This window comes from Mesoplodon densirostris, chromosome 13, assembly GCF_025265405.1.
Source record: "Mesoplodon densirostris isolate mMesDen1 chromosome 13, mMesDen1 primary haplotype, whole genome shotgun sequence".
Lineage (NCBI taxonomy): Eukaryota > Metazoa > Chordata > Mammalia > Artiodactyla > Ziphiidae > Mesoplodon > Mesoplodon densirostris.
In genome coordinates, this window is record NC_082673.1 from 14133989 (window position 1) to 14156688 (window position 22700).

At 34.7% G+C, this 22700-nt stretch overlaps 1 protein-coding gene across 1 annotated transcript in view; it reads left to right on the forward strand.

Moving 5' to 3' along the window:
- The window catches only part of LOC132500586 (uncharacterized protein C8orf34-like), a 119100-nt gene extending 97722 nt beyond the window's left edge, over nucleotides 1-21378 (forward strand). The window contains exons 5-7 of the mRNA XM_060115712.1: nucleotides 7349-7396; nucleotides 18127-18220; nucleotides 21311-21378. Of these exons, the coding sequence (XP_059971695.1) occupies nucleotides 7349-7396; nucleotides 18127-18220; nucleotides 21311-21378 (210 nt within the window). The remainder of the gene's footprint in view (nucleotides 1-7348; nucleotides 7397-18126; nucleotides 18221-21310) is intronic.
- Nucleotides 21379-22700: the final 1322 nt, after the last annotated feature.

A 22700-nucleotide genomic window follows, 5' to 3' on the forward strand; every position in this document is an offset into this window, starting at 1 on the left:
CCACAGTTTGGACACCAGTGATACTCATTACTACTGGATACTGGACTGATCATTATTTCCAGCCCCTTTGGGTGGACAGTTAGTTCACATTGATACTTTCAATTCAAATTAGAGAATACCAAGACTTAAATTTAACCCATTTTCTTATATCTTTATCTCCTTTTTTCCATACCAAGAATTCTGATTCTCAATGATAAAGGCAATGTTGGAATTAAAATGTTCCATAATAACTCATTTGTCTTATTCCATATTCTATACAGGGGTCTCAGGATAAAAATATCAATCCATCTACCAGTACCAATACTGAAAAAATGCATTTGCTTTCTCTAATCTCGTCCAACTTGTTAATAGTTGTACAAAATCCACATTGTCAGAGTATATAGCCAATGCATAACATATTCTCTGCTTTTCAACTGTCATGTGGTCTTAGGACAGGTAACTCTATAGTTAATGCTCGCCATCTGTTCTTAGATCTCGGCATTTTAGTTTTCTGAAGTTCATTCTCCATTAGATTACTGGGCTGACATCTTCTTTCCTTCAGTATTTTAAGTATATTACTTCATTTTTCTACTGTTCTAAATCACTGCTGTTAAAGTCTAATGATAATCTAAATACTTTCCCTGTATAAATCATGCAATATGTTTTTCTAGATGCCCAAAGGACATTTTTTCTTTAAAATACAATGAATTTACTAGAGTATATCAGTCTGGCTCACTATTGCCAGGTATGCAGTGCAATATGTAATTTCTTTTATTATTATTTCAGGGAAATTTTCTTGAATTATAACTTTTGGCGTCAATTCTGTTCCCTTTCTTTTGTTTTCTGCCTTAAGGTCTCCTATTTTCTGTGTATTTTGTCTTCTCTGCTTCTCTTCAATATTTATCACTTTCCCTAAAATCCTTTTTAAAATATCTTTCTGAATTTCTTTTTGATTTTAAAATTTTCTCTTATTCACCTTCTAGTTCTTTTATGACATTATCTGTTGTGTTTGTTTATTCTTTTGTCTGTCCTATTTTAGTCTTTATTTCTGAAAGTTTTTTCAAAAAAAAACTTCTCTTTCCTAAACTCTGTATCTCATTTGATTTTTTTTTTTTTTTTTTTTTTGGCTGTGTTGGGTCTTCGTTTCTGTGTGAGGGCTTTCTCTAGTTGTGGCAAGCGGGGACCACTCTTCATCGCGGTGTGCGGGCCTCTCACTATTGCGGCCTCTCTTGTTGCGGAGCACAGGCTTCAGATGCACAGGCTCAGTAGTTGTGACTCACGGGCCTAGTTGCTCTGCAGCATGTGGGATCTTCCTGGACCAGGGCTCGAACCCGAGTCCCCTGCACTGGCAGGCAGACTCTCAACCACTGCACCACCAGGGAAGCCCCTCTCATTAGATTTTTTAAAGGCCAACTTTATATATTTTCGGTATTATGAAAATAATTATCCATAACACTGGTTTAACAAAATAGTAAAAATATACTTACGAATACATAGTTTTCATATTTCAAGGTGAAAGTTCTATTCAATAACTGCTTACAAATCCTAAGTAATCAGCAATTTCTTCAGTGTCTTTTTTGCACATTCAATAATACTATCTACTTGCTAATTTTAAAAGTGAGTTCTCTCTTTTATCTCATTATTTATAAGCTTTATGATTTTATAGTCTCTGTGTAGATCCAGAGCCAGCTAAGACCTACAAATTTTTTGTTTGCTCATTCATTCTTCAAATATTTAGTTTTCATCTATATTGCCCGGCCCTGTACAAGGACTTGGGAAGCAAAAATGAATAAAAACAATTTTTGCCCTTCAACAACTTAGAGTTAAACGGGAAAGACAGAGAAAGTAGCCAGTGGTTGTAATAGGGTGTGATATGTGTTTTGGTAAAGATACGCATACAGTCAAAGGACCATGTGAAGATTTGAGTGATGGGGCCAGGGGAGAAGACAGGAAAACTCACAGGTGAGTGGATCAATGAAGATATACACATTTACAGAATAATAATCCTGCACTTTACAGCTGTATAACTCTGAAGCTTTCAGAACTCTTTCACATTCACTATCCAACGTGAAACAACACTGTGGTTCTGAAACAACCTTATATATGAGGAAACCCACCTTCAGAAGACACATTGTGACTTTCCAAGATCTTATGGCTGACAATTTGCTGTTATTGGTACAGTGAATAGTTCAAGGTCATATGGATTTTTTAAAAGTCAATTGACCAATAATATATATCTCAGTCTATTTTATGTCATTGCAATTAAAAATGATTAACACTAGCCATCCATCCTACAGCTCTACCCTCTCATCTTGTCCCTTCTGCTATTCAATATCCATTCATAAAAACTACCACTCTCCTAAATAGGGAGCCTGTCATTACTGGCATTGCACTCCCATATTATATACGTGGGAAGAAAAGAAAAGAATAAAATGCTTTTTTTTTTTTTTTGGCAACTGAATAGCCACTTTTCAGAAAATAACAAGGAACGCTAAAATGCCTTAAAATTTGACATTATTAGTAATAGTCATTAGTTCCATAATTGCTCCTGCCTTTTTAAATTGTTTTAAGTTAAGTCTCTAAGGCAAGGGCATTATCACTAAAGGAACTATTTAGCTTAACATGAAAACATTGGAAGAAAAATGTAGATTGTTCTCATTTTAATTTAAAAGCTGGTTATGTGCATAGGGATTGAGTGTTATTTGTCCCTTTTGAGAGGGCAAATTTGGCTTCTGATCACACCTTAGGTTGCTGATTACTGGTACAGATGTAACCCACAGCAGCTGTGGAACTTAAAGGTAGAGTAAGATCATAACATCTCTTAAAATGCTACTGTCTTTTAGCCCTTAGCAATGCTAAAGCAGTCAAGTGTCCTCTCTACTGGATAAAGGTGTCATTTTCAGAGAAAGATGGTCTGCACTGGTGCTCTAATTGTTCATGAGATTGTGAGCAAAGTTTCAGAAAAAAAATTTTCAACAGTATGAAAAGACTTTGGGGCCAATTAGAAACAACATCTGTTTATATATGTAAGTGTGAAAACTCAAGTGTAACTATTAATTTATTGACTACATCAATGATCTAAAAGACTTCTGAACTTTCCAAAACAATTTTGATTTTCTAAACTATTGCACCCAGTTTTTTACTAATTGGAAATAGATCACTGCTTATTCTCTTGGACATCAGTAGTAGTTGCCACCTATAAAGTTTGCTGGAGTTTGGAAAGCTGAACTTCAATCTATCTGTCATCTGTCTCAAATTCAGTAACCCTGTGTAATAATGCACTTAGAAAACACAACAGTATTTGTTTTTCTCTTTGGGATATGGGGATATGTGTATGTATACGGCTGATTCACTTTGTTGTACAACAGAAATTAATACAGCATTGTGAAGCAATTTTACTCCAATACAGATGTATATAAATAAATAAATTAAAAATAATAGAAAAAAGAAAATACAACAAGGAATTCCCTGGTGGTCCAGTGGTTAGGACTCTGCGCTTCTACTTAAGGGGGCCTGGGTTTGATCCCGCAAGCCTCATGGCATGGCAAAAAAACCCAAAAAACGTGTAACCATTATATTAGCTGCTGTATTACAGGAAATTATAGTATAAAATTAGGAAATGGCACGATGTTAATATCTCTATATCTCAAAATGCAATACACATTTCAGTGCATAGTATATTGGTGGTTTTCATAGTAATACTTGTGGTTTCATATATTTGCTCTGTTGGGTCTGGACCCTTGCACAGAATTTTCCTTCTGCCTGGTATGAGTTCTCCTCCTTATTCAGCTCCTTCATCTGGCTAATTGACTGTCTTTAGGCCTAAACTTAAAAATAATTTCTGCAGGTTTTAATCCTTCTACTTTGACTCCTTCATCATCTGTATCCAATGCCTATAAAAGTTCCCAGCACATAGAATTTCTCAAAACATGCCTGTTAAATAAATGAAAGAGTAGGTGCCTTTTCCTCATATTTTTTCCTGTGACACCTTGGGCTTACCTGTGTCAATTAACTTTTGCTCTGTATTCTAATAAGTTGTAGATCTGTTTTCTCAAGGTAAACTTTTTATGGTAGGGATCAGTTCTTATTCATCTCTTTGTCCCCAAGCCTAGTTAATTATGTGGCACACAATAGGTGCTTAATAAATACTTGGGGAATAAATAAGGGGGTAAAGTGTTATGGGTCCCTTAGGTTCAGAAATGCCCTGGCCATTCATATGGAGCTTCCATTCTTCTATGGGTTCTAAGTACCACAGGTACTTCTTAAGAGGGTGTTGTCTGTATCAAGGTTATTGTTTAGTTTCATTTGAAAAAAAAGGTGGGAAGAAAGAACATTCTGGTGGAAGTAGGGTTCTCATGGAACTTTCTTTGAAGGAAATGAATACCAGAGGTCTTAGACATAAAATGTTAGAGAATAAATGTACCCTATATGCAAGTGCAAGTCTGTACGCATTTTGTCTAAAGATTAGTAAGAGGTGAACAGGAAATATTGGTTGAAACAAGAGCAGCCTGGTATGGTGGAAAATGGTGATGGATTCAGGAAAGTGTGGGTCTAGTCCTAGCTCAGTCTCTAGAATATGCCATCTCACTGAGAATGTTTCCTTAACTGGAAAAGAACTAGGGGAGAGACAATAACCTTCGTCTCTGACAGTTGTGATTCCACATCATATGTTAGGCAGTAATCATATCAGCCTCTTTTCTTTCTTTCTTTCTCTGAGTTTATATTTTATAATTCACATTCAAAACATTTTTATCTCAACCGTTGGTTATATTAAGATTCATGATAAGTGGAACCACATTTCAGGAAATTCCTTTTCTTCCTTTTTTTTTTTTTTTTTAAGGAATAGTTTCCATGTATTCTGCCCTTTCCCTCCTTCACACGCCCCTGTCTGCCACCCTTCTATCCCCTTTCTTCTCTTTGTTTTTCAAGGGAAATTGCATTTGGGCATTTTTGATTCATTTCCAGGTGATTAACAAACTATTATATTGTTAGAATGACTTGATATTTAAAATGCCAATTCTGTAAAGCTAAGAAAAGGATGACTGAAGTTGATAGCTTTGTGCTTTGGAATGGATTTTATTTCATTAGCACCACCAGTGGGGGAAGGAGGGAAAATCAGCATTTCAGCAGTGCCATGTTAGAAATGGGGAACCTGGGGCAGCCATGTTGAATCAAGCCTCTTGTCAGGGGCTCAGAGATCCTGATGTCTGGTTCTTTTCTTTGTTCACTTGGCTCTGTGCCACATTGATAATCCTCTCTGCAAAAGGTCCATTTCCTCTGCATTTTCCTCCTGGAGTCGTTTACTTTGTGTTCCTCATTCATCAGTGCCACCCATGTCAGTGATTTATGAAAGGTGGTCACAGCCAGACTCCGAGCTGTGTGGCCTTTGAAACAAATAGTGTTGTGTAGGTTGCTCCTTTTCTATGGTGTAGATATTGAAAAGGACCTGGCACTGTGGGAAAAAGAAAGCCTGTCGAGAAGCCCTGTAGTACACACAGTGCTTTAGTTATATCTGGTCATCAAGAAAACCCTCAGTCATCACCAGGTCTTGGCATAAGACTACAAGTATCCAGACATTTTGGGAAAACCACTGCACTCCAGAGCGAAGGAAACGAATAGGTGTCTTCAGCGAGCACCCAGGGACTAGTCTGCAGCATCTCACTGCTGGCCCTCAGATGCTGGCCCTTCCAGAAAGCAGATCTGTTACTCCAAGCGGTTTGCCACACATTCTCTTGCCCCTAGCAGCCCAGGCAAAGGGGATTATTGGCACAAATGGACTAGTTCTGTCACACAGAAGAGCCAAATTGGAAGAACCCACAGCATTCTTTCTGGACCAGTTGTCCAAATGAGGGGTGATAGCGTAGTTAGTTCAACTATAAAAAGCAGTTTATTTGAAGTAAGTTTCCAGCCCTCTCTGCATGCTTTGAGTTAAATTCCTCACAGTTTGGAGGATTTATATGGATTTGATATTTTCTAATAGTTTATGTTTCAGTTTAAGTAAATATAACTATCCTATCTCTTTCACTCTCTTATCCATTGAAAAAATCCCACAAGATTGGAAGCATTTGGAAACATTTAAACTAGAGCATATTAATTTTTTGCTAGTGGAAACCATGATTTGTGAAAAAATATGACCACATCTGTGATTCCTAAGGAATCCCAGAACTTTTTTCCTAGCTTAATTTTTGTTTTGAAGAAGAAGCATGCTTTTTTTTTTTTTTTTAACCCTCTGAAAGTGCTTTGGAGTATACATCACAATTTTTTTAAAAAAACTAAAGTAAATTTAATTTTTTGTTTTAGAATTTTCATTTCAGCAAGGTAGAAGAGTGTCAGGGTTGAATCCAGTCCCAGCAATGCCTTTTTTGGCTCCTGGGCTTTAAGCTCTTTAATCAGCAGCTCTGCCTTCAATTTCTTTATGGATCGAATTGACCTGAGGATGCCTTACCCTCAAATTGTAGTAAAAAACCAATCAAATAAGATCATGTCTATGAGAGCCTTGAAAAGTTAAAAAGGAGGGTCTTTGAAAAGTTATAGAAACAAATGTAAGCTTTATTCACACTTATTTAGTTATCTTTTAAATACATCTGGTGTCCTAGAATTTATCATTTCGTAACTCAGAATTTATTTCCAAACGTTTCTGGCCATTAAGTATAAAAATATATCTTTTTCTAACTGAATCACTTTGCTTATATATATATATATATATATATATATATATATATAACCTTTCCAGACTGACAAGTTGTTTGACAATTTTGACCACCAATGTTTAGATGAGTTTGCGATATCTGTTTAATTTGATGTTTTAAATTTCAGTGATTTAAAATCTCAGTGATTACTAGTGTTCAATGAAATGCTGGTAAAAGGCACAAATAACGGAGAACTTACTAATAACACACAAGTAAGGAGAGGAAGACTGTATATAAACATTCGGAAAAGGGCAGGCTAATGAGCTCTACTCTTTTCCATAAGTACTTTTAAGTCCCTATGCTAGGTCTTCACACAGATTTATCAAATACAGAATTAGTGACTGTTTTCTTAATCTAATTTTAGGTGCATATTTATAAAGTTAATAACAGAAAATCTTATACTACACATTTAGCATTCTGTCCACCTAGCTCCACCAGGTGGTTATTTGTTTATGTGACCTAAAATTCACCTAAAAGATATATTGTTGCCTTGAAACAATTATTATCTCCTTCAGAGTGAGAATTTGCCAAACTGATAATCCCATAAGTACGGAGATGGTGGAGGATAGTGAAGATTTGGTGTTGCTCCCAGGTTTCACTGCTCTTCATGACTCAGCTTCTTTCTTATTTTCCCTCTCCTTCTCTTGACTTTTTCCACCTCTCTTCCTCTTTGCCTCTAGGGAGAAGCCTCCAGTGGAGGACAGTCATTGAAAAACTACATGGAAGAAGTGAGTTTTAAGGTAGTCTTATAACATGGTCTGAAATCAGTCTATCATATAGGGTGAGACACTCACTTGGGCTTTCTCCATCTGCCTGTAGGGTTTCCAGTCATGCCCACAAAAACAAGACAGTAAATAATATGTTATCAAAATGGTGTTTTGTTCCTCCTTGGTCGGGAGAGCCTATAAATATGAATTTATCTTGAAAATGAAGGTAAAACTGTATAAACCTAAGGCTATCATATATTTTCACTCACAAACATTTGTTGCTACCCTAGTAAATGAGAAACACATGTTTTATATTGGCCATGCACAAAAAAATAAGATATGATCATTGCTCTTATGGAGAGAATAATCTGTACCAAATTGGCATTCATTCATGTGATAAATGCTCATCAAGGATGTTATTCGTACAAGCCATTAAGCAAAGTGCTATCTTGACAATAAAAATGTCTGACAGATTTTTGTTGCAAAACCATTTAGACTCCTGGTTTTATTTTGGAGATATCCAAGGGTGCTCTGTGTCTCAGGATGTGTCTTTGGGCTGTCTGCAAACTGTATTTGGGAACTCTCAGATAAGCCAGTGGACAGACTCCATAAAACTTGGTCTGAAGCCAAACCATAATGGTCACTGAATTAGCCATCTGAATCTGTTTCAGGTGAAGGAAACTGGAAAACAGTTTGACGGTGATATCATAGAAGTAGCAAATATTTGGTTTCACTATTGCTTCTCAGCAAGACAGAATCTGTTTCTCTAAATATTTTATTCTTTCATGCATGAATCCATTAAAAGACCATTTTGAGTGGCCTACTGAATGTAGTAGGTAGTCCATACATTTATTCAAAACACTGTACCCATACTTAAACTTACACTTGCTTTCAAATATCACTTGGAGAGGAAAATCAGAGTTCATAGCACCCCTTTAAGTCTCAAATCTCTGGTTTGCAGGCTTGTTTGGAGATGGTTGAAGTTTTACCAAAAGCACAATGGAGAAAGGGTAACAAAAGGAAAGAAAGGAAATAACTATGTAGATGGTCTCAGTTCAGATTAGAAAATCAAAATATATGGGGCAAAAAATTGGAGAGTTGGTGCACCAATTTTAAATTTCAATGTAATGGATTTGATGCAGAAATTGAGAAAAATACAGTCAAGAAATTAATGTTGCCCAAGGAGAGAAAGATACTATTTTCAATATGTACACCAATAGAACCTCCCTTTAGGATTCTGTAGTTGCCCAAGCCCTTGGCTAGCATTCCTCATTAGGGACTAGAGGTGGTAGGTCACCTCCACAAAAAGGGTACCTAATGCCTTTTGTCGTGTGTCCTGTATGGGTCTAGTACTTTGGAAAAAGAGGTGCTGGTACAGGGTATGGGCTGCATACGTGATAGAACTTTAAAAATGAGTCATTCTAATTTGGATTCTTATCCAAGGAAAAGATCCTTATTTTCTCCATCATTATACATGTGCAATCTAAACGTGCATGTTGTAAGCAATTGTAAATACTTAATGTGACAAGGTTGGGCATTTGTGCCTTTTCACTAGAAGTGCTGGCAGGGCATCCCTCCTCAGTGTGGTCCTCTGACTAGGTAAGAAATGGGGGCTTGTAAGAAATGCCAAACCTCAGCACTCACACCAAATCCAAAGAATCAAAATTTGCATTTCTAACAAAATCCCTGTGTTATTCATAAACACCCTAAAGTCTGAGAAGCTCTACCCTGAAGTGTTCTTTCCAGTGCTATTTCTAGAAAGTAACTGCATTCTTCATGGAAAATCCCCAATTTTATAAATATAACATGGGTAAAAGGGAAATTCTTATTAATAAATTTATGAGTTTTATTTATTCATTTACTCTCAAAAATAATATTTTTGGTTGATTGGGGTATGTAATCTCTCTAGCTTCTGAGATTCATTACTGACTTTCAGTTTGAATTTACGACTATGTGTGAGCTGCCCAAGGTAAGCCTTTCCTTTCTAGGGGTTCAGTATCACATAGTATTTTTTTTTCTAATATTGATTGATATTTAGATTTTAGCTCTTTTTAAAAGCAGTAAACAATCATCCTTTACAAAAAAACTAAGCATGATCTTAATTAATGAACTATTAATTTATCGATAGTTGGTTTCTTTTTGCAGACATTAATGCATTTGGTCTTTAGGAAATATGTGTTCTAACTCTTCTCCACTGGCAGTCCAAATATGTTAAGAATGTGAGCCATAAAAGGATAGTTTTATTTTTTCTCACTTATACTCTTATTTCACTTTTGCCCTCTTTTTTCTTGTTAATAGAGTCAGCAAACAGTGGGGAACAGTATTTATAAATGTTAGATGCATTGAAGTTAAAAGTGATCTAGCAAACATTTGCTTTTATTTAGTACACACGAAAACTCACATAAACCATAGAGTTTACATTTTTATTATATTTAACATTTCTTGCTAAAGTTTGAACAGCTCTTTGCACATCAAAGTCCCTGTTGTTTTTTTAAATTTAGTCTTATAATTAGACAGAATCATAACCACATGATGTTAGGCAATTCTGTTTAGACCTAAGTCAAAACTAAGGAGATGATATGGTCTCCTCAAAAAGTAAAGCTAAAATGAAATTTCTATTTATTTTTTCTATATATTTAATGTATTATTTTTTTCAGATAGGATTTGTATTTTTGACCAAATAAAAATGAGATATTTTATAATAGTTTATTTCTGTTAATCCTCAAAATGGTTCTAACAATTTTTTTTAAAATTATATGTTCTTTACATGTAAGGCACTTGCTAACTCAAGATAGGAATAAAAATTTCACATCGCAAAAATTTTAGCTGTTAGAATTATAATATTAATATTCACTCAAAAAATATATATAATTGAAAACAGCTTATCAAAATCAAGTACTTGCAAAGCTTAGTATACATTTTATAGAGAAGCTAATCCATTTAAACTATCACATTTCCCAAAGGAATAACTGGAGAAGTAGCATAGCATACTGGTTAAAAATCCACTAATTAATAGAGAAATGTATTAATTTGCATATGTAGTCAACAAGGAAGTATTGTCAATTTAAATGATTGAGGAACTATAATGAGCTAAAGACAAGTTAATGACTTTCAAAACTTTTTCAAGAGCAGTTTAGAGCCATTCCTCACAACTTCAGGAAGTTAGCTGAAGGCCAAGGCAACACACAGAGGAGTGTGAACTAACTCAAGGTGTCAAGCAGCAGCTTCACAATCTCTGAGGGTGTCAGACAGGAAAAGAAGCACATTGAGCAGGCAGGCCTTTGCAAATCTGTTGAGGCTGATTTTGCCAGCTGTACCATCTGAACTGGAAAGGGGATCAATTCTATGTAACAAAATATCTTAGAATCATTCTTCATGCCAGTTTTGGCCTGTCTTTTCCTCCTGTGGTATATTCTGTGATTGTTAGTGTAATGAAGTTCCAACTATACTTTTGAAAGAGAGCGCATGACATTATTCTCCTATAAAAAGAAGAGATCATTTGCTTTTTATCACGCACAGGGATTTACTTGTTGAAAGTGGAAATAACTATTATTCAGCATTATAGTTTTACTCCACTTAGGAAACTAGAAAACAAGGGTTTTAGCAGGGAAACCCTATTTTGTCACTGATATTCATTAAGAATTCATACGTGTTGTTAAAGGATAGCAATTTTTAAAAAACTTATCATGATGGCTTTCATACAGATGTAAAATGAACACATGTCAAGGTTTGTTTAAGTCATTAATGAATGAGGAAACCAGTAAGATGTTATAGCCAGTTCAAAGGAGAATTCTAACCCTCCCATGTGTAGTCAAATAAAGAATGCTGAAATGAAGTTATAAACAGATGTAAAAAATGGCCAAACTGATCAATATCCATAGGTTAATAACCAATTACATTAAAATAGATGCAATTTGCATTTATATGGACAAGAATTATGTGCACTACTATACATTTCTATAAATTACAAAGTTGTAAAATAGCTCAAAGTCAGTGAAAGACTCGAAGTCTTTATAAAATCAGATAAACAGGGCTTCCCTGGTGGCGCAGTGGTTGAGAGTCCGCCTGCCGATGCAGGGGACACGGGTTCGTGCCCCGGTCCGGGAGGATCCCACATGCCGCGGAGTGGCTGGGCCGATAAGCCATGGCTGCTGAGCCTGCGCGTCTGGAGCCTGTGCTCTGCAATGGGAGAGGCCACAGCAGTGAGAAGCCCGCGTACCGCAAAAAAAAAAAAAAAAAAAAAAATCAGATAAACAAAAGGGCTTGCTAGAAAAATGACTTATTTTTCATTGACTACACCCAATAATCTTTTGCTAATTTCAAAGTCTTTTACAACTTCATCCTACAATTTCCTTGTATAGAAAAACCACAAAATGGAATGACTTAAGAAAGAAGAGGGTGTCATGAAAATAATCAATAAACAATCAATAAGAAAGACTAGAAAAGAGTTTTCTTTGAGCCAAACTGAGGACTAGCCCAGAAGACTGAGAAACTGCTTGGGGGCAGCAGAGTTTTCAGCGCAGTTTTGTATCTTGTCAGAACAAAGAACCTTAAACAAGTCAGGGTTATATTCTTCAAGGTTTCAAACAAAAGAACAGTCCAGCAAGTACACAGCAAGTCAGCTTGGCCTTGACACCTGGGAAGGGAGTCTTATCGTCAAAGGAGGACCAGCATTGGCGTCCCAAGAAGAGACGCATTTAATCTTTATTTTTAACATGGACATTCTTTACTTTTGGTCAATGCATCCTTTTCTCTAAGAATTAAAGCAGATGTACAATGTACATTTAATAGGCCACAAACAGGCTATTTTAGTTAGCATAAAATTCAAGTTAACTCATATATAAGCTGGAATGACTTTCCTATATCTCAATATGTGAAAATTTCTTTTATCAGAGGGCAATCCCAATGTGTAGTGTAGTGTAGCAAATTTGTCAGGTAAAATTTTTTAGCAGCTTGTGTTTATTTTGTAATGTTTTCCACAATCTACCATATTTTTGTACTGATAACTTGGTTATTGCTCCCTTTCTTTTCTTTTCCCAGATCCTGTTCGTTCCAACTTATATTTTCTCAAACATATTACTTGCCTGTTCTTATGTTTTAATTGCCCTTTGATGATATGCAAAAGAAATAAGCTATAGAAGTATAATTCACTAAAAAATTACAGAGTTCAGCCTGATAATACTAGCCATTTCATTAACAAAGTTATTTCCAAACTTTATTAATTTAAGAATGTAAATTATATATGGAGAACTTTATTTTAACAGAAGTATAGGCTTAATTCTTTGTCAGTATTGCAGTCTATTAAATGTATGTAAAGTGAGGTGTAATTTTATTTTGCTTTATTTGCAACATGCTTCAGGGATATTTACTGTATATAGACCTCATGGTTATAGAAGGGAAATGAAAGTGATTAATCCTTTTTGAAAGATGGAAACTGATGTTTGGTGTGTTATTTTCATTCTTAACCAAAGGGAAAGAAATATTTAGTTGCCTCAGAGTTAAATTATCCAATGGTGAAAGTTTGAGCAAAGGAGCATTTTTTTTTCTCTAAATAACCTGAATAACCTATGGCCACACATGACATAAATCACTGATTGATTGCATTTAGAGAATCCAAAAATAAACTACCCACGTGGAATAACAATACTGCTAAAGTTTATAAAGCACTTACTCTGTTAGCAGATAAAATGATATGTTGATACAGGGCTAGAGACTGTTTTCCATATGATACATGTCACTATTTCCCACCACTCCTGGTCCCTGGACATTTACGTACTTATGGGGAAAGTGTTTTAGAAAAAGGATGAATGTCATTTCTTCTAAAAGCAATCCAAAGAACTTGCTCTTGGGATTATGAAACAGTTTTCACTGTGCTCATACAGAGTTTAATATTCCTATAGAAAATTTTTTGAATAAGTTGGCAAAGAGGAACATGTCAACTCTTGTTTTTAAAAATGTTCACGATTTTAGCTCCTTGACCCCATCAAAAATAATTATAAGTAGTCTGATGGGCTGAACTTTGGACATACATAGTACTGCCTGCTGGTATTGATGAAGCAAACAGGTGCATTATATTACTAACTGTATTCAAGGGAAAACCAAAGTAAAATATTCAAATGATCTATTAATAGCAATATTTGTACTATCTCTATGATTCTGATTCCAACATCTCAACATTTTAAAGTTTTTCCCAAACCAGATATTTTGCTGAGCTCATGTTTCATTTGTATTTTATATAATTTGCAATAAACAAAGAATGGTTGCAATAAACACAGAATAACTTGCCTGTTCAGTAGGAAAGCCATTAAGACCAGAAACCAATCAGTAGTATTACTTAATATTCTGAACTATTATGGGAAAAAGTAACACCATTGACTTCTTAGTCATATCTTTTCTTACGAAAACAGATTTTAGGATTTGGGCCAAAAAGCTAAATAATCAAAATACTTTTTCAATTAAAAACATTTTTTTCATGATCACTTTAAACTTTTTTCTGTTTTAAACAAAGAACTTTTGCCACTCGATTTTACCTTATAAAACCAAAAAGATCATTTTTCATATTTCTTCTTTAAACACCAGAGACTCCATGTTCTAGTTCTGAAAAACTGCAGGAATGTGATATCCCTCTCTGTTACATGAAAATTTTTTAAATTTTACTTCTGCTGTTCTTTATACTGTTGTGGAATTTTAAAGCTAAGATTTTTCACCTTTCTGCTGCTTCTGTAGTATAGCCCTACAAGACCAAATCCAATACTTGATAACTTTGAAAAAAAAAAAGTTAAATCCTAAAAATAAACACTGATTTATACCTAAATTGTATACTCCAAGATGGAATATCTTTAACGTTTGCTGACTTTTCCTACAATAGTTCATTTAGTTCTGCTCACATTCTACTGACAGTCTAAAGGCATCTAGATATAGAAATTTACTATTTGTAAAGTCCTAGAGATGATCTAATCCAGCACCTTCACATGCTTCATTCTATCCCAAGAGGGGAACTGACATGCCCTAGATTAACCGGGATAAAAAGCTGTGATCCCTGACCCCTGGGGCGAGGATTTTTCATTGCAAAGACCATCTGTCATTTGGTAGGAATTTAAATTTTAATCCGATTAACAGACTATTTTCAAGAGCTCTGATGCTAAAAGAGTTTTTAATGAATCTCATTAAAATTTTTTTTATTATTTCAATTTTTTAACTAAACTTTTTAATATTAGAACTGTTTTAGATTTACAGAATTATTGTGAAGGTAATACAGAGCATTCCTATATACCTCCCCTCCAGTTTAACTATTATTATTGGTTTACATTATTATGGTACATTTGTCACAATTAATGAATATTAATACATTATTAGTTACTAAATCCATGCTTCATTCAAGTTTGTTGTCCCAAGATGTGACCTAAAATGTCACATTACATTTCTTTTTTTTTTAATTAATTTTTTACTGAAGTTTAGTTGCTTTACCATGTCACATTACGTTTCATACTTACATCTCCTTAGGCTATTCTGGGTTGTGACCATTCCTCGGACTTTCCATGTGTTTGATGACTATATGTATTTCCTTGTGTTTGAAGAGTACTGGCCACATATTTTGTTGATTGTCCCTCAGTTGAGGTTTGTATGATATTTTTCTCATGGTTGGACTTGGATAATGTGTTTTAAGGAGGAATACCATAGAGATAAAATTCCATTTTTATCCCATCCTGTCAAGGCTACATACTATCAATAGGAATTATTGCTGTTGATGTTGACCTTAATCACCTGGTTTCAGGTAGTATTTGTCAGTTTTCTCCACTGTAAATTTACTCTTTTTGCTTTCTCTTTCCATATTGTACTCTTTGGAAGAAAGTCACTATACACAGCCCTCACTAAAGATGTGGGAAGTTATTTTCTGCTTCCTTAAGTATCTACATAAATTATTTGAAATCCTTCTGCTTGGCATATTTGTCTATTCTCACCCACTTGTTGATTTAGTCAATCATTTATTTTCATCAGAATGGATTGATAGACATTTGTTTTGTATGTTGGGTAGTAACCCAATGCTACTTTATTTCGTTGCTTAAATTGTTCTAGCTTTGGCCACAGAGAGATTTTTCATTTGGCTCCTTTAGCCCTTTGATATACCCCGTCATTTTGTGTGTGTGTGTGTGTGTGTATGTATGTGTATGTGTGTTAGCACTTTTTTTGCTTTCTGGCACAAGATGCTCCAGGCTTATCTTGTATATTTCTTGCCTTGGTCTAAGAGTCAATCCTTTGTCCAAGAGTCCTGATTCTTTCATTGAAAAGGGTATTAGAAACCAAGATCTGGGTGGTTGTTGTTTTCATTGCTATTGGGGTGTCATTGTGTCTAAATCCTCTAAGCTGCCATAGCAGCAAGATATATGTGTGATTAGTAACCATTAATATATATATATTATTATATATTGTATATATATATATATATATATATATATACACACACACACATATTTATATGTGTAGCCATCTGTATGTATAGTAAGCTAAACATGAGTTCACACTGATGTCTCCAACTCTAATTATACATGGAACATTCTATCCTTGCTTATCTGTAAACTCCTGCTCCAAGAGTGAAAAACTTGGCTTCCAACATCTGCCATCCATTTACTTTGTTCAATTCCAGAATATATATATACACACACACACACACACACACTCACACACACACATATATATTCAGAATTTTCAACCTATAAGCCCGTAACTTCATCCACTTTAATGCAGTGCTTATGTACATTTGCTTTTGCTTCTGATCTTACAGACTCCATGCATTTTCAGAGTTACTTAGGTCAGCACCTTATTCCCCCACACACTTCAGTGAGGTTCTTTTACATCTGTAATTCATTTAGATTCTTTTTTTTAGTATTTTGCCTTCCATCCTGGGATATCCCACCTTCCTAATTGATTTTTTCATTTACATACATTAAGGTTTACTCTGTGGCGTGAAGTTCTACAGGTTTTCACAAGTGCTTAATGTCTTGTATTTACCATTATTACATCACACAGAATATATCACTTCCCTAAAAGATCCCCTGTGCTTCACCTATTCAACTCCTTAATCCCCTTTGTAACTCCTGGAAAACTGTACCTTTTTGAAACTCTAGATTGGGACTAAACATATCCAGAGGTAACCATCACAGTCAAGGGATAGCTGATATGTTGTTTCTCTTATACAGCACTTATTTTAAACAAAGTGGACATTTAATGTTTCTTAGAGATCAGGATCGTGAGCCTTTATTTTTATCTTGTTAGTATTTTTCTGGACAAAATAAAGCAAAATATCTCAATTTGGAGGAAAAGATCTTTCTTTCAAAGAGGGGGAAGATGATGAATGAATTGAGAGGTCAAAAGAGTAAATGGACAGGTAATATTGATTTTATGTTTTTAATTTTCAAAGTTACGTTTGAAAAGATTTTATTGAGTGATGACTCAATAAATTTAAAATTGTTACTTATATTTTATTGTCAAAGGGACCCATCCTTCCTTCCTCCTTCCTTTCTACCCTTCATCCTCTCCTTTTTTTCTCTTTCTTACTTCCTCATACACAAATGTTTACTGTGTACCTGTTAGTGAGTACCTATTTTTCCCCAGACATTATAATGGATACTGGAAATTAATAGGTAAAACATGTTATCCATGGCATAAAGGACTTTCCACATTATTTTTGAGGCCAGAAGATATGAAAGGACAATTATTATATAGTATTTGTTATATTGATACAATAGGCACACAAAGGAGTAAATCTGTCTTGGAGCATCAGGGAAGGCAACAGAGATGATACCTGAGCCTTGGGAAGAGTGTTAATGTCTGAGACAGATAAATATAATGCATTCTAGGCAGGAAGTATAACATATGAAAACATCTAGGTAGATTAGAGAGAGTGACAAAATTAAGGTGCTACTAGTTAATTAAGCTGGAGTGGAAGTGTCAGTCGAGGTGGGATGGAGATGGAAGTGGTGGTAGATCAGAGACTAGACAAGTATAGCTCATGGAGGGCCTTGAGTTGAGATTTTATGCTGGAAATAATGAGAAGACTACTCAAGGGTTTATGAACAAGGTAATGAATACATCATGTGACATTTTAAAAAGCTCTACTTGGCAAGGAGCTGGTGGAGAGAATTAGGGAGGGTATGAATCTTAATCCTAGAAAACTTTGTAGACGATTATAACTACAGTCAGGGTGGGAGATGATGAGAGTCCGCTTTAGGGCAATGACAGAGGCATGGAACAGCAAGGAAGTATTTGAGAAATATATTAATAAAAATAGGAAGTAATATGAGGAAGGAGGCAATGAAGTAATACTGAAGGGTAAAGTTGAGAATGTTCTCTAAATCCTACTAATCTTTAATCTCATTTAAGGGAATTGGAACCTTGATGGCAAACAGGCACATTTTGTGCAATTTTATATTGAATATTTCATTATTATATTTCCAAGAATGAGTGCTAAGAATTCCATAAAAATATTAATCCAGGAAGGAACATAGTCTAGATATTTCTTCTTATTAAGACATTAAATCTTATTTAAAGGAGAATGTAAAAAAAAATGAGTTCAGAGTTTTTGGCATGTCCATGAAATGAAAATGAATTTAAGCTTAAAATTCTTCTCTGTTGTGAGGAAATTCTTGTTATGGTTTTTTGTCATGTAATTCATAGAAACTGAAGTGTTCACCCATATTGGTATTCACAGTATCATTCTAGAGTTTAATCCAAATAAACTTTTTCTTTGGCAGGATGACTCTTTAAAGCAATTGCAGGTGGTTCATCAACCGTGGATCCTGCCAAGTGACACAGAAAGTGAAGGAGTGGAAGCAGAACAAGAGAAACGTGAGTAGACACTGCTATTTATTGACAAATTGCTTTTAACCAAAGGACATCCATGATGATGGTATATGCCTTTCCCAGTATCACACGACGTCTGCAAAAAATTCAGACTTATTTAGGGAGAACATGTAAAGATAAGCTATACTTTCAGTCTAAACATCTTGATTCACTGATCTCTTAATTGTGGTGCAGAGGCCCATAAACTTAACTTTCTGAAAAGCAGTGTAGTACGTTAAAAGAAGGAATTATTATTTCTGAAGACCAACATAAAATATACATTTGGAATGTGAATCGTCTACTAATGCTGTAGATTTATATCATATAAATCTATATTTATATCATATATCATATCATATATACAGTGATAACTTGTGATTATTAAAAAGTTTCAAAGTATGTTAGGATTGGCTCGTTATATTTGAAATTATCATTATTGGTTATATGGATAAATTTATGTATGAACTGTTCTAAATTCACAAAACAAATTAATTTTATAATAGTAGTTAAGACAAAGAGAATAGACAGCTCCTGATTTAAGTCATTGGATTATAATCATAACAAGAATGAATTACTATAATTTGTCATGACTCAGTGCATGCTCTCCAGGGGTTATTGACATTGTCAGACAGATGGGTTCAGCATGAAGATGAGAAGTTAGTGTCTGGACCATAGAGGAAAAACATCAATTTTTAAAATAATAAGATATCAGATTCTTACTTTTTTTTCTTTACCAGTGGTAGCCTGCAGAGACAAATAAAAATTGTAAGTAGTAATGTAGCACTCATGATAATTGGAGTGAAGCAATTAATTAACTATTCCCCTGAGCTCTAGTTATCAGAGATACCTGATATATTACACAGGTAGCATCATGATTCTGTACCCAGGGAGATCCAGGAAATTACTTTTCCAGGTTAAAAGGCATTTATAAAGATCCTTATCCCACTTCCGTAACTGCAGGCTTATGTGGCCAGAGGGAGCACAGCCAGGAGAGGGACCTAAGAGGCAGTGCTCAGGTGAGAGGAGGAGACAGCCCCAGTGTCACTCAGCTGACACATTCTAAATGCAATGAATAACATAGTGACATTGTACAGATTCTAATGGAGGGAAACACCTTCTATAGAAAACAACCGATGAAGACTCAGAAAGTAGACTGTGCTTCAAGCATGTACTATAGAGTCGTTTGGAAGGTCTTTAATGCAAGTGATCCTAAGTAAAATAGTCTAGAAAAGGAGCAGCTTAGGATACAAAGAAGAGCATCCCCTAAATCTGAAAGAATTACGAGTGGCCCGGAACTTTTATGAAAACAAACGCAAGCACATTTATACCTCCTACTCCCTACACATTTAAACATACATAAGCTCTCATTCTAGAGTTTGGATTTAATAAGTTTCATCAAATTCTTTTGAGGTCTTCATAAATTTTGCATTAAATAAATCCTTCAAGCGAATGTGTGTGTATATGTGTGTGCATGCGTGCACGCATGTGTGTATTGTATAAAGACAATATATATAATTGGGCTAGCTGTACTCTCTCCGATTCAACATCCAGGTGCCCAAAGTGGGCATGACCAGGTAAGTAACACCCTTACAGGATGCACAGTGTATTAATTCTATGAATGTGCTATAACTTTTAATGAACCAAAAACCAAAATCAAGAAAATAATCAAGCAGAAGTATATTTAATCCAAGTCCAAATTCAGACTTACTTACTTTTTCTGAAATCCATATGTCTCCATCAGTATTAAGTCTGGAAAACAGCTTACTAATGCAAAGGAGATTGAAAACCCCCAGAACTTTCTTCAACCCTTATCCTCTAATCATACTGCCTTTCTGCCATATACTTTCACAAGATTTTGTTGATAAGTTGTAATCATCTTCTCTTCTATTAGGGTGCAAATTCTTTGAGGGAAGGAATCTGTTTTCTTCATCTTATTTAGCTACATAATAAGACCTCAATAAATATCTGAAAATTTAATGGATGAATGAATGTATAGGCTTCTTGGGTACTTTCTAACTTGTTTATCAGGACAGTTATAAATATGAAACAAATAAAGTGAAAAATAATTGTGACTGAATGATTGTCATGAAAATTATGTATAGTTTTTTTAAAATGTTAATATTGGATTTATAGCTTAGCCATAGATTTTGCCATATGGTCTATCAGTCACTCTGAAGAAGGTCATTCTTAAACTCTCCTAACCATAGACCTAGAACCAAAAATATTTGATTTCAGTAATGTCATACTTGGAGGTGACCCTTGACAATGGTAAATTGTTTGAAATAAAATCAGTGTTTAAAAATAATTAGGTGGTGATAGGAGCCATCAGGAAATGGAATGCTGGCTAGCAGTGCAGCCAAACTCATAGTACAGAGATGCAAATACTTTCCAAGAGCGGCATCCAGCATTCAAGTACTAGAACAAGTGTAAGATGGAGCCACTGAGGTTCTGATACTTGTATTCAATGTATGAGTTTTGTGGAACAGCTGGCAGGATATGTATAGATCATCTACCTCTTTATTTTCTCAGTGAAAGAAAATAAATGACGTAAGTCTATGTGAACCCAGCATCTGATTTATAGTCTAGAGGCTCATATATTAGAAATTTATGAGTGAGGCAAAGGACAAGATTCATCATTCCAATGGTAACACCTGTTTCTTGACTCAGCTTTCTATAAATTATACGTAGGTAATTTTTTGGAATTTTCAGATTTCTCCTGAGACAAAATTATCGTGGTGGAAGGTTTCCAAATAATGTTAGGGTATTTGTAGTTGTGCATATTTCTTATTGCTTCATTTTAAAATAAGACTTAGTACAAGTAAGCTTTATAAAAGCACCATTTAGGAAAAGATGTCTTGAATAATTCAATGGGAAGCTTTAAACACTTTTATTATAAACAAGATAAACAGAACCCTTAAATAGACTTTTTATCTACTCTGATTCTAGAATAAAAGTCTACATCACAAATTTCAAAAACTCATGTCAGGAGTGTGTTTGTTTTTAATCTCTCAGATTACTATCTGAAGTCACTAAATAACTCAAATTACAGATATTTGAATCTACTGGGGTACTTCATATTCATGGACTCCATTTCAAACCTAGTGAATCAGAATCTCTGTGCATGGGACTCTAAATTCTGCATTTCTAATAAACTCCTCAGTTGATCTTTGCTTATTCTAAAGATTGAGAAATATTGGAATGAAAAGTCCAATGAATCAGAGGGTTGTGTTTTCAGAATTGTCTCTATAGGGTTGTTAAACTTTGGACTTTGTTTCTCTAAGCTGCTTTTCCACCTGTAAGTTAAGTTTGGATGTAAAATGTAAGGATGGAGAAGAAGAAAGGCTGAAATTTGAGAGAATAAACATGGAGTAAAATTGAGGGTCAGGTCCTTTAGTCTGTGAGTTCAACATCTCCAAAGGCACAGTCATTAAACAGCTACAGTCTAGCCAGCCAGCACCCTCTAACTACATTTTGGATTTTTAAACATGAATAGGCGAAGCAAAAACAAGCAAACAAATGAAAAACCAAACAAACAAAACAGCAGAGATGCCCGAAATAAAGAAACAAGAGCCAGAGTAAGTGGGAGCTAATGCTGTGGTGACTCATTGAGACCTAAGATTTGGATGTAGGTCTTAGGCCGTGGGGTCTGAGGTCTTACTGTATATAAAAACTGCTGATTTGGCCCTGGGTCTGCTTAAGACAGGGGAGCTTGTATGATGATGTTGTATAAAGCCTGATACCTGGAAAAGCTGCCTCCGGTATGAAAAGGGAAACAAAATACCTGTACTTTCCAGCTGTGGAAAACAACAGGGAAGTTTACTATCTTTTCTTAGGTTTGGATGAAAAATATAAATGTATTCATCAGAAATCAAATTCTCAGGTTTGTACTTTGATGGTTGGGTCCCAACTTAAACTACCTATATTATTAGGAACAAAAAATTATAATAAAAATTGGTCAGCCTCATTAAATATATTTTGAATTAACAGAAGTTAATATTAAAGGTGAAATTTGGCAACTTTGCTTGAGCACTTAGTACTAATTTTGATAGTAATATCATGTAATTTAATAGGAGGTTATATTAAAATGTCCTTTCCTTCTGTATATATTTTTGTGTTAATGCTAATTTAGAATTTTCAAAGTTCATATTTATCTCTTACAAAAGCATGATACAAGATCTACATTAATTTTTTATTGTTAGAGGATTTAAAAACAATAAACTTTTTAGTTTAGAATAATTTAGAATTCCAGAAAACTTGCAAAGATAATACAGAGAATTTCCATACTCCCTTCACACAGTTTCCCTTATGGTTAACATGTCACATTACATTGGTAAATTTACAAAACTAATAAACCAATACTACTGTTAACTGACCCTCAGACTTTATTTACTCATGTTTCCTTAATCCCTGCTAGTCTGTAACTGTCTCTCAGTCTTTCCTTATTTTCCATGACCTTGAACCTTTTGAGGAATTGTATTCCTCAGGA